Source organism: Rhinatrema bivittatum, chromosome 6, assembly GCF_901001135.1.
Source record: "Rhinatrema bivittatum chromosome 6, aRhiBiv1.1, whole genome shotgun sequence".
In the NCBI taxonomy this organism is placed as follows: Eukaryota; Metazoa; Chordata; class Amphibia; order Gymnophiona; family Rhinatrematidae; genus Rhinatrema; species Rhinatrema bivittatum.
This window is the reverse complement of record NC_042620.1, coordinates 143,206,723-143,219,526: the sequence shown is the minus strand read 5'-3', so window position 1 is coordinate 143,219,526 and position 12,804 is coordinate 143,206,723. Positions and strand designations below refer to the sequence as shown.

The 12,804-nt window shown below is 46.6% G+C and overlaps 1 protein-coding gene across 2 annotated transcripts in view; it reads left to right on the top strand.

Annotated features, from left to right (window-relative positions):
• Positions 1–12,804, top strand: part of LOC115093777 (3-hydroxyisobutyryl-CoA hydrolase, mitochondrial-like) — a 295,490-nt gene that overhangs the window by 279,031 nt on the left and 3,655 nt on the right. For both annotated transcript variants that reach the window (XM_029606024.1, XM_029606023.1), the window contains exon 12: positions 4,552–4,671. In XM_029606024.1, coding sequence (XP_029461884.1) covers positions 4,552–4,671 — 120 coding nt within the window. The remainder of the gene's footprint in view (positions 1–4,551; positions 4,672–12,804) is intronic.

Genomic DNA, 12,804 nt, shown 5'->3' with positions numbered 1-12,804 from the left:
GATGCAGCAGGCCTGGAAGTGGGTGGAGGTGGAAATGTCACATCCTTGGTACACAGTTTACCCATCTCTGGGACTGGCCCTGTTTGCAGCAGAACTGTGAAAATGTGCCTAGCCTGGCCCCAGGGGGGAATGTCTTATGAATTAAAGCTATACGTAAAGCATCCTAGGATCCCTGACGCAGGGATCTGGGAAGTGGGAGGTTCGACACCCCGCCGGGCCCAGTTATTGCCTATATACCATATGTTTGCTACAGAGAAGTTTGTTACGGAAAGAAGTACTGATGCTGGGCTAAGGTAGAGAGCTGAGCCCAGGAGCCAAAAACTGTCTGTGATTGCATAAGTGAAGAGCTTCATTGGGAGAAAAGCTGACTACCCTCGTGATCCACATGAAGGCAAAAAATTTTGCTTAGAAAGTTGTTCTCCCATGCCTGAGCCTGGAGAGGATGAGCTCTTGTTAGACCCTCTTAACCTCAGGAGGCAGGAATACGGTCTCTGTTTATGTATACATCCAGAGGAATAAAAGACTTGGAATGTGTATATAACGTGAGCTGTGTCTGAGAGCCAGAAAGCTTCTTACTGTTTGCCAAACTTGTAAATAAAATGTGCTGACAGTACTTGAAAGGAAAGTTTGAAAACTCTCCTTTGTATTGCTGCACCCCCAGCTGATCTGGTGCACAGCTTTTCTTTGTTGGTAGAAGATCAGGATCCGTGTAGAACAGGTGTGACCAACCTGTGGCTTGGGAGCCACATGCGGCTCTTTCATGTGCAAAATGTAGCTCTTGCCCTCCTGGCCACAAGGCAACAGAGAAGCACTGCAGAGGACAGAGGGGGAGGGACTGCAGCAGGAAGTACACCCAATAGGTCAGGAGAGAGAAGGGACATTGGGGCAGAGTGGCTCTTTTCTGCTCTGTTCTAACAGTGCTGCTGGTTGCTGCAGAGACAGAAGGGAGGAACTGGAGCAGGGATCAGATGGCTTTCTCTACTTCTCACCACCCTTTTCCTCCCCCTGCCCCATTTGCAATCAGCAACAGTGGAGGACAGGAGTATTTTATTGTATTTATTTATTTAGATTTATATTCTGCTGTCACACTTTTTTCAGCGCTTCAAAGTGGATTACATTCAGGTACGGTAGGTATTTCCCTATCCCCACAGGGCTTACAATCTAATTTTGTACCTGAGGCAACGGAGGATAAAGTGACTTGTCCAAGGTCACAAGGAGCGACAGCAAAGTGAGATTGGAGCTGACAGGGGAGCAAAGAAGAGCTAGTCCGCAAACCCCCCCCCCCCCCCCTCTCCTGCTGTTTGGAACAGAGGGCTCTTCCCCTCCATACAGCAGACCAGAGAAGAGCTGGAGTGTACGCAGCCCAAGACCCGCTAGCTCAATGTGCTCCCATGATTTGGGATACAGCTGACAGCAGAGGGGAGGAGGCAGTAACCCGGCACTCAAACCAGAATTTATGGCAAGGGGAAGGCAGTGAATGCTGAATTCAGAAAGGTGAGGGGAAAAGGAAGCAAATATAGATGATTAATTCTTCGGGGAGCAGTGCTTGAAATGAATGCTTGAAAGAGAAGTGGTGCAGGAGGGGGGTGACCACTTCTGAGGGCAGTGACATGAAAAGAGATGAACGTTGCAAGAGTTGGGGGAACTGCACAATTAGGAGCTTATGCTGTGGATGAAGTCAGCAATGAAGTTAGACAGTATGGCATCTTATTCCTCCTCAAACTCCAGGGCTTGGGTGGGGGGAAAAGAGTGAGAAAGAGAGGGCCAGGATAGGGGGGAATGGATGTGGCATGAGGCAGGGGTGGCTGTAGAAGGGGTTCAAAAGGAAGGGGAAAGGCAGTAGAAGAGTGTGAGAGAACCAGTGGGGGAGGGGGTGGAATATGAATGCATGAAAGTCAGCGGTTATGATTGGGGAGATGTGAAAAACAGAAGTGGCATCAGGGTGGGGCAGAAGTGGTTATGAAGGTGTATTTGAGAGAGAGCTGGAGGGGGTGAAAGGAGAGGGAGGGGAATGATAGGTGACAATCACAGGTAATGAAGGAAGAGTGGAGAGAAAGGGAGTCAGAAGGGGTGATGGGATGGGGAGAGAATGGAAGCTGGAGGTGTGATGGGATGCATGGGTGAGAGAGCTAGGAATGGTGATTGGAGGGGGAAGGATTTCAGAGCGACATGGGTAGAGGGCAATGCAAAAGGGGGGTGGGTGCTTCTAGAGAGAGTGACTTGAAAAGGGGTCATTTTTGGGGGATAAGAAATGGGGGTGTGAAAGCTAGAAGGTGTAATGGTGGAAGATGTATTTGAGAGAGCCTGAGAGTGCACTGGAGGGGGAGGCATCAGAGGGAGAGAGAGAGAGATAATAAGAGGGAGTGGGAGCAGGGAGGATACTGCAGGTGGTGGGGAGGGAGGTGTTAATGTTTGAGCCTTTGAGCCCCTGTCATTGTTCCTGTGGGGATTCGAGATATGTTATGTTGGGGCTGATTGAGAGAGAGATAGTGATAGGGACAAGAGAGACAGACAGACACTAGGCAGAGCATAAGGAGAGAGAGAGAAGATGCTGGTCAGGGAGAGATTGGGGGAAGGATGGGCATGCGAGAGAGATGGTTGGGGTAATTGAGAGAGACTGGTGTGAACAAAATGAAAGGACTGAAAGATTTGGGGACAGGGTGGAGAGAGTGAATATGAGGTTAATGGGAATGGAGTAAAACTGAGACAGAGAAGACTGGTAGGGTCAGGGTTGGGGGACTGAGAAAGAGAGAGATTGGTGGGGGGGGGGGGGGGGGGATTGAGGATGGAGCTGACCGAGAGAGACTGTGAGGACAGGGTGAGTGGATTGAGAGAGGGAGAGAGATTGTCCTTCCTCCCACACATTTCATCTTTTGAAAACGTGACGTGAGGCTCTTTGGGATTGTGCATCCCGGTTTCTTGGCTCTTGATGTGTGAAATGTTGGCCATCACTGCTATAGAACCATTTTGATAACAATGGCTCCTGGCTATTCTCTGTGATATCACTCGCATCTCATCCAGAAGCCACTCTGCCACAGCCATAAATGGAAAAATCTATATTTGAGCAACAAGCAATTCACATTAAACACATGCCTAGAAACTATTATGGACAGCTCATGATTGGTTTTAGAGCATTGGGCCAATGGACCTTTAACCTGCTTTGATGCACACCGGTTACCTCTGTTTGGGGCCTTGCTGATCTTTGCTGTCAAGCTTCCTCCTGCCAGCTCATACTGCTTGCGCAGTTCCCAATCTCCTGGTGTTAAAAAAACAAAACAAAAAAAAACTTGCAAATTGCCCTGCCTGTTAAGTCTGTAATTTTCTTTCTGTCACTTCCCTTCCTGCTCTCTCTTGCTTATTTTGTGAAGAATTATTTTGGCTGCTATTAGCCACACATCTCCAGCCCTGAACCTTGCATGACAAGAACCACAAGGAGAAAGGGAGGCAGAGGAGGCCCTGCATCTTTGTATGTTCACACCCCCATCCTTCCATATTGGGGCACTTCCTGTCTCATATCGGAAGATGACACACCCCCTGCTCCACAGCCCTCAGTCCTGGTGTCAATAAAAGAAAGTGGGTTGTCAGTAAAAATGTTGTGTTTTTGGTTTTGGTTTTTTTTTTGGGGGGGGGGGGGAGTTTGCAGCAAAGCTGCTGCCCCTTCTATCTCTGGCTGCGCATGCTGTCAGTGAATTTGGGTCACACTGCACCTATACTCGGGTATGTTCTTATGAGAACAGCATATGATGATAAATCCAAATAATAAAAAAATAAAGCTGGAAAATGCTGAATTTCATGCGAGAAAGCTCAAAGTGATGGGAATGGAACTTGCTTGAAGGAAATAAGGAATAGTTTATTAAGAAGAAGCACAGCATTTAAGAATAAGGTCAAGGACAGGCCTGCAGTACAGAGAAAGCGATAAATTTCACAGCAGGTGTGATAGAAGTGTCATCCAACAAAAATCTTTTAAAGAAAGTGTGTATTGGAGAAAACCGTTTTTAAAAGCTTTTCTTAAAATGTATATGCCGATGGTTCAGTGGCACTGCTGTGCCCTGCCATGTGGCAAGTTCGATTCCATTGGGTCTTCCATTCTGTAGGCCAGACCAGGGTGGGGATGTTGCAGAGACCATGCTCAAAGCTTGTAAGGGGTGTGAAGCCTAGTTGGCATGCAATACAGACACCTAGTGGCTGGATTTCGGGCCCATGATTGCAGAGCTGTGGAAGGCATTCTGGTGCATGGCGTCTGGCTGAGTGTCTTAGTCATAAATGGACTAAGATAGGGATAAAAAAAAATAGCGGAAAAATCCCCGGGTAGTTGTGAATGAGGACTCATGGTGCCAGATCTCAGCCCTGGTTCTGATTGAGCTGGATGACAAATGAGCAGGAAGAAACTGCTAGCTCAACAAAAGTGTAGATGCTGCTAAGTCTCTGTTCAGAACGGTTGCGGTATGTGATCCAAAAATTGCAGTTCAGCAAACAAGGCATCATTTGCCTTTTGTCTGATATTACTTAGCAGTTAATCATAAGCTTTTGATTTTTCTATTTCTTTGTCAGACTCTTAAAAAGATGTCTCCAACATCCTTAAAGATGACTTTTAGACAACTCCAGGAGGGCACTTCCATGACGCTACAAGATGTCCTAACAATGGAATATCGCCTGAGTCAAGCATGCATGGTAAGAGGCGTTTTCTCTCCTTGTAGACATGAAAGGTTGTGTGGTGGTGTGTTCACTCTCACATGCAGATATGCCAGGGGTCCCCAGTCACGGCCCGTGGATCGCATTCACCCTGCCAGTTTTATCCAACCCATAGTGTACAGGCAATATCACCACTGGTGCCATGAAGAGAGAGGCCTGGGCATCTCCAGTAATGGAAGGGGAGAAGCACGGGCATCAAGCAGTGTAAACAGGGATGCCCGAGCAGCAGCATAAAGAGAAAGGCCCAGGCCCTGAGCATCCCTGAAGGCACAAAGAAAGAGGCGAGATGCCCAGGTCAAATATCACTGGCCCGTGTATAGGGAGAAGCTCGGGCTAGAGCCATCACAGTATTAGGGGGAGAGGGAAAGAGAAGGGGGGATGCTGTGGAGAGAGAGAGGGGGAAGTGAGAGGCAAATGCTGGCTAATGGGGGAGGCAGTTGAAGACAGAGGATAAGAGTAAAAAAGATGACTGTGAGTGGGAGAGTGTCTGCCACCCACAAGCGCACCCCACCCTGTATCCACCTACCTCCCCATGGGGCAGATGCAGGGGAATGGGGCAGGGTGTCTGTGGATATGGCAGATTGCCAACATCTGAGAAGTCTAGAAATATTACTGACACTATCTGCCACACCTTTGGGAATACTGCTCCCTGCCTCTCACTTCCCCTTCCCCAGCATTTCAAATCACTGAAACAACCAGACATGGTTCTCTATCCTGCTCTGCAAACTACGAGGGGGGACTCCCCCTCTCCTCTGGCCCTCCCAGGGATTTGAAAAGCCCCACACAGCTCTTCTCTTGAAAAGTTTGAGACCCCTTGAGGTATGCTCTGAAGTAAGCTTAATCTTTTTTCAGGTTATCATGACGGTAGTCCTTTTCCTAAGCTGATGCTATGAAATAAGATACGCAACAGTGTTCTTCTTGCCTCCTCTTGGAGTTGGGCAGCATGTCTACGTCTGCAGCCCTGCACTTCTATTGCAGAGGGAAGGCATTAGAGCAGGGCTGGCCGGTCTGTGGCTTTTTCATGGGCAGCAGAAACAGAAGGGAACAGAAATGAGCAGAGACTTTTTGTCTCTGCTCATTTCTGCTCTGCCCCTCCCCTCCTTTCTGCAACCAGCAGCACTGAAGAATAGAAGGGGAGGAGGTGAGGCTGGAGCTGAGAGAACAGCAAAGAGCCTTCCACCCTTTGAGTGTTTCCTTCTTAAATAGTTCTTCCAAGGACTTAAGGGTAATTAATTAATATAGGACCTAAATACCAATCTCTCACAACTTGTTTATTAATCACTATTTACAAAATGTCCTTTATTCAGTGCAACAGTTGTGGTGCTTATCTCCCAAGACCTATAATTTGGACAATTAAGGATTGTCCAATTTGCCTTCAGCTGTCTGCCATGAAAAAAGGAACTAACTGACCCAAAAGAGAAATTGTCCAGGTTTCAAAAATCCTTCCCTTCCTTGCAGCATCCGGAATATCTCTCCCAACTCCCACAGAGGAGTCAAAAACCCAGGCAAAAATGGTTTAAAGTGGGTCTAGTAGAACAAGACCTATAATTCCGAGACACCCAATTTCCCTATCTTTGAAGCATTCTATGTATCCGCCCCTCTCCCACAGAGAAGTCAAGCATCCAGGATTCAGAAACCCTAAAATAATCGGATAATAGTGGGCTCTGGCAGAATAAGGCCGGAGAAGAAGAGGCATCCTCTCTCCCCTCTGTTCACCTTACATAACACCTTTTCTATATTGGAAAATGAAGAAGCCCCAAGCAATAGAATATGAACTCCTATCTGAAAGGGAAGTAGTCACCCAACATACCCAGAAGCTCTCCTACAGGATCAAATGTCAGAAAGCTTCTGTTGCTGGGAGACTGTCATCAGAGGAACCAATTTGGGAACCTATTTTGATGGAGACACAACAGTTAAATACCTTCCAGGATCCTCAGCTAGTAGCAATATCAACCAGATAGTCAAAGCAATTATTGAAGAAAGTAGGGACTCTGATATCAGTATTATCATCCATCTGGGGATCAATGATCCTGCTAGAAATGGTATCCATAAAGTACAGAAAGACTTCCAAAATATAGGGAAGAAGATTTAGACACATGACAAATACTGTTGCCTTTTCGGAAGTATTACCTGTTCATGGGAAAGGAAAGGCTATGCCATGTAGATAATTTCAATTCCTGGCTCAAAACCTGGTGTAAAGAAAGTGGTTTGGGATACATTGGAGGCTGGGGTCGTGTATGGAGCAGTAAAAGGTTATATGGTAGGGATGGCCTACATTTGTCTGTAGCAGGAAGGAAGATGCTAAGTGAGAAATTCAGATCATATATTATCTGACATTTAAACTAGAGAGCATGGGTGGCAGGAGGTGGCCAATGAAATTGGCAAGTTCCCCCCAAGAAATACAGGGAGTGGGAAGAGAGAGCAACAAAATCAGTCAGTTCAAAAACCAGAAAAGGTGAGTAGGAATAGCAGCTGGAAAGCTATGACCACATATGCTTGTAGTCTGGGCAATAAAATAAAAACCCAGACCTGCAGGCCTTAATGGTGGAGGTGGACTTGGACATTGTTGCTGAAATGGAGGCATGGTTCACTGATTCTCATGAGTGGGACACAGCCATCCCAGGCTATAACTTATTTAGGAAGGACAGAAAAAGTGGAGGAGTAGCTCTTTATCTCAAAAACAATATCCAAGCAACTGAATTGCAAGGGTGTGGGGTAGAGAATAAGCATTATGCACTATCCTAAAAAAGAAGATGGTGCTTCCATTTTTACTGGTGTGATCCACAGGACTCCTCAAACAGAAGAACTGGACAGAGATCTGATTGAAAACATCCAAAAGGTGGGAAAGAAGGGAGAAGTGTTGCTCATTGGAGAGGTTAATCTGCCGGATGTGGATTGGCGTATCCCTTCTGCAGAATCTACAAGAAGCAGCGAGATAGTGGATGTCTTTCAAGGGGCTCTGCTCAAACAATGGTAATGGAATCCATGAGGGTGTTATACTCGACCTAGTGCTCACTAATGGGAATAACATCTCTAATGTCCAGGTAGGTGCCCACCTGAGCACCAGTGATCATCAGATGTTATGGTTTGATATCGCGAACAGGATACAGAGAAGTCACAGGAAGACCCAAATTTTGAATTTCACAAATATGGACTTTGTCAAAGTGGGAATGCACCTGGAAGAAGAACTGGGAGAAAATGGGCGAGGTGGAATAACAGTGGGCAAAATTTAAAGGAGCTATTACAAAGGCAACAAATTTATATGTTAGAAAAGTAAACAAAAGTAAGAGGAAAAATAATCTAATCTGGTTCTCAAAGGAGGTGGCTGACAAAATAAAGGCAAAAAGAATAGCTTTCAAGAAGCAGAAAGGATCCAAAAAAAGAGGAACACTGGGAAGAATATCTGGTGAAGCTAAGGGGAGGTGAAACAAGAAATCAGGAAAGCAAAAGATCAAGCAGAAGAAAGTTTTGTCAAAGAGGTAAAGCAAGGTGACAAAACATTTTTCAGATATATAGAGAAAGAAGGAAGGCCCGAAGTAGTATAGTCAAACTGAAAGGTGACTAGGAATAATGTGTGGAGAGAGACGAATAAATGGCAGAAATATTAAACACATACTTTAGTTCAGTGTTTACTAAAGACGACCTTGGGCCTTGCTGGTTGACAAGACCATTGATGGGGATGAAATGCCGTTTACTGAAGAGAATGTATAGAGGGTCACTGAAAGAACTGATCAATAGATCCCTGGAAACCAGAATGATGCCGTGAGATTGGAGAAGTGCAGGTGATAGTAGAGAGTGGGCTGGAAACGACAGGCTGGTTAGCCTCACCTCTGTGGTGGAAAATGAATGGAGATAGCTCATTATCCGTTCCTTCAGCAATCTACAATCAGGTGGCTTGCTGGATCCGAGGCAGCATGGATTCACCAAGGGGAAGGTCCTGTCAGATGGTTCTTATTGATTTTTTTGATTGGGTGTCTAGAGAACTGGATGGAGGAAGAGCGCTAGGTGTGATCTACTTGGATTTCAGCAAAGCTTTGGATATGGTCCCGCATAGGAGGCTTTTGAATAAAATGAGAAGCTTAGAAGTGAGCATCAAGTTGGTGGCATGGTTGACTGATAGAAGACAGCAAGTAATGGTAATTGGAACATACTCTGAGGAGAAAACCATGTTAAGCAGTTTGCCACAGGGTTCAGTTTTGGGACCAGTTCTGTTCAATATCTTTTATGAATTACGTTACAGAAGTGATAGAAAGTAAAGTTTGTTTGCGAAAGATACTAAGATCTGCAACGGAGTTATGCATCTGGGGTGTGACAATCCGAAAAAGCTGTATATAATGGGGAGTGAAACACTGATGTGCATGGACTAAGAGAGACCTTGGGGTAATAGTATCTGGCAAACTGAAGATGGAGAAAAACATAAGTTGCCTTACTAGGTCAGACCAAGGGACTATCAAGCCCATTTTCCAACAGTGACCAATCCAGGTTACAAGTACCTGGCATGTACCCAAACATTAAGTAGGTCCCATGCTTCTAATAACAGCAATAGCAATGGCTATTCCCTAAGTCAGCTTAAATAATAGCAGTTAATGGACTTTTCCTCCAAGAACGTATCCAAACCTTTTTTAAACCCAGCTACACTAACTGCCCTAACCACATCCTCTGACAACAAATTCCAGAGCTTAATCATGCGTTGAGAGAGAGAACTTTCTTAGATTTGTTTTAAATGAGCTACTTGCTAACTTTCATGGAGTACCCCCTAGTCCTTCTATTATCCAAAAAAGTAAATAACCGATTCACATTTACCAGTTCTAAACCTCTCATGATTTTAAACACCTCTATCATATCCCCCCTCAGCAGTCTCTTTTCAAAGCTGAACAGTCCCTAACCTCTTTAGCCTTTCCTCATAGGGGAGCTGTTCCATCCCTCTTATCATTTTGGTCACCCTTCTCTGTACCTTCTCCAATGCAACTATATCATTTTTGAGATGCGGTGACCAGAATTGTACACAGTATTCAAGATGCGATCTCACCATGGAGCGATACAGAGGCATTATGACATTTTCTGTTTTATTCACCATTTCCTTCCTAATAATTCCTAACATTATTTGCTTTTTTGACTGCTGCAACACACTGAGCCAGCGATTTCAATGTATTATCCACTATGATGCCTAGATCTTTTTCCTGGGTGGTAGCTCCTAATATGGAACCTAACATCATAGATTATTTTTCCCTATATGCATCACCTTGCACTTATCCACATTACATTTCATCTGCCATTTGAATGCCCAATCTTCCAGTCTTGCAATGTCCTCCTGCAATTTATCACAATCCACTTGTGATTTAACTACTCTGAATAATTTTGTATCATCTGCAAATTTGATTACCTCACTTGTCATATTCCTTTCCAGATCATTTATAAATATATTGAAAAGCACTGGTCCAAGTAGAGATCCCTGAGGCACTCCACTGTTTACCCTTTTCCACTAAGAAAATTGACCATTTAATCCTACTCTCTGTTTCCTGTTTTTAAGCTATGTGACAAGGTAATAGCTAAAGACAGAAGAATGCTGGGCTGCGTAGAGAGAGGAATAACCAGCCCTTGAGAGGTGCTGATGCCCTTGTTCAGATCCTTGGTGAGGCCTTACTTGGAGAACTGAATTCAGTTCTGGAGACTGTATATCAAAAAGGATTGAGACAGGATGTAGGCGGTTCAGAGAAGGGCGACCATAATGCTGTGGGATCTGTATTGGAAGGCACATGAGTACTGGCTGAAGGACCTAAATAAGTATACCATGAAAGAGAGGAGGTGCAGGGGAGATATAATACAGACATTCAGAATCCTGAAAGATTTTAATGATGCACAAACTTTGAACCTTTTTTCGTTAGAAAGGAAACAGAAGAACTAGGGGTCACGAATTGAAACTCCAGGGGGGGATGACTCAGAACCAATGTCAGGAAATATATCTTCACACAGGAGGTGGTGGATACTTGGAATACCCTTCTGGAGGAGGTGGTGAAGAAACAGCAGTCAACAAATTCGAAGGGGTGTGGGATAAACACTATGGATCCCTAAAGGCTAGAGGACAGAAATGAAGAGGAGTACACAAGGGTAGCCTGGACGGAGTGGAAGTTACTACTCCTAACAGAAGGCATGGGGATTGCTATCATCAAATCAATAGTCTTGATGCTTTTGATGCAACTGCAACATTGCTGCCTGCTTTGATGGGATGGTGGGGGGAGGGGAACTGGATACAGACGACAACTCACATGAGCTCTGACTTTTATGGTCTAGGGTTCTGAAACATAGACAGAAGGGAGAAAGCACAGGATGGTTTCTACGGCCAAGTCCCAAGATCCAAAGTAACATTGTCTGAATTATCAAGAAGGCTCCTCGCCCAGTAAAAATGTTGCTAGCAGTAATTTACTTAGTTTTGATTGGTTGTAAATATTACTACCCTTATCGTAAGGCTTGAGGGTAACTGCACGGAGCAGCAGATACTATCATAAGAAGCTTGCTGGCAGACTGGCTGGGCCATCTGGACCTTTTCTGCTGTCATTACTATGTAACTATGTTTTGTTTAGTTCCCTGATCCACTCTCCCCATCCTGTCCACGTCCACCCCTACTCCGCTGCTGCCTGGACTAGAGGGCTGTCCAGAGAAAAGAAGCTAGAGTGAAAACTGCTCCAGACCCAGCAGATTACTGTGTTCCTAGGTCTTGGGATTCAGCTAACGGCAGAGGGGGAGGAGGGAGTCATTCAGAGCTCCAGTCAGGCAAGAATGATTTCAGCGGGGGGATAGGGGGTGAATGGTGAAAGGGGATGAATGCTTGTGGGGCAGTGTGAGAACTGGTGAATATTGTTGGAGATGAGTGATTTGAATGCTTGCGGAAAGAGCAGCCCAAGAGGGAGTGAATGCTTCTGGGGGAGTGCCACGAAAAGGAGTGAATGGTGGGAGCGTTGAGGAGGGGGATGAATGCTGGAAAGTGGTGAGGAGGAGTTTGAATGCTCGGGGAGCAGCACAAGGTGGAGCTGAATGCTGTGAGGAGGATGAGGAGGGGGTGAATTTCATCTTCCTCTTTGTCTCCCTGAAGTCAGCAATGCAAATTGGACTGTCGGGCAGCTTATTCCTTCCGAGATCCATGCTGCCATGAATTCTGCAGCAAATGTGGGGAGAACAGGTGGGGAGAGGGGAATCCATGGTGTACCAAGGGGGAGGGGGACGGACTAATGCCCCTGGGTGCCAGGATTAAAGAGGGTATAGCAGCAGGGTGGCCTTTGCATCTCGGTGCCACCGTGACCCCCCTCTCATTCACCCTCCATCCTCCTTGGTTGTCGGCACCTGATGCCATTCAGGCGCCAGCAGCCCACTCTGCAAAGCCTCAATCCTTCAATTCTTAGGAACAGGGAGACATGAGTGAGGGGATCGTGGCAGCGCCACGGGGATGAGTGCAGCGTGGAGGGTGAGTGAGAGGGGGCTGCAGCAGTGCTTGGCCACCTGCAGTGAGTGAGGGGACCGTGGGGGAGCATGAATAGTGACTTAGTATGGGAGGGGGATCAAAACTGCTGGGAACTGGGAGGGGAGAGGGGAACGGTGAGCAAGATTTCTGGGGAGTGGGGAGACAGGGAGGGGATGGGGCTGGAGAGCAAGACTGCTGGAGAGTGGTGTGTCTAAGGGGAGAGAGGGCTCGGCAGTGAGGGTTGGGAGGGGAAAGTGAAGCAAGATTGGGAATTGGGGCAGGGAGAGGAGAGGGGGCTGGGAAATTGGGGGCTGAGAGGAGGCTTGGGAGCAAGACTGCGGGGAAGTTGGGATTCTGAGAGGCAGAGCCATAGTGTGCCAGTGGTCAATATGGCCATGGCCATGGCCATAGGCTTTGCTATTGAAGGGCACCATAGTGCCACCAGTGCCATCAGCAGCAGCAGCCGCCGAAATAGACAGTGTGGCCGGTGGGGCCTTAGCAAGAGAAGGAAAAGCGCAGCCCTGCCGGAAGAGGAAGTGGGGCCAGTGGGGCCCTAGAAAGACAAGGGGCGACCTGTTCTATCCCGAAGGAATTTTCAGTGTGGCAGATGAGGCCCCCGTCGCTGGCACAGCCTTAGGAGGAGGAACAGTGCGCTC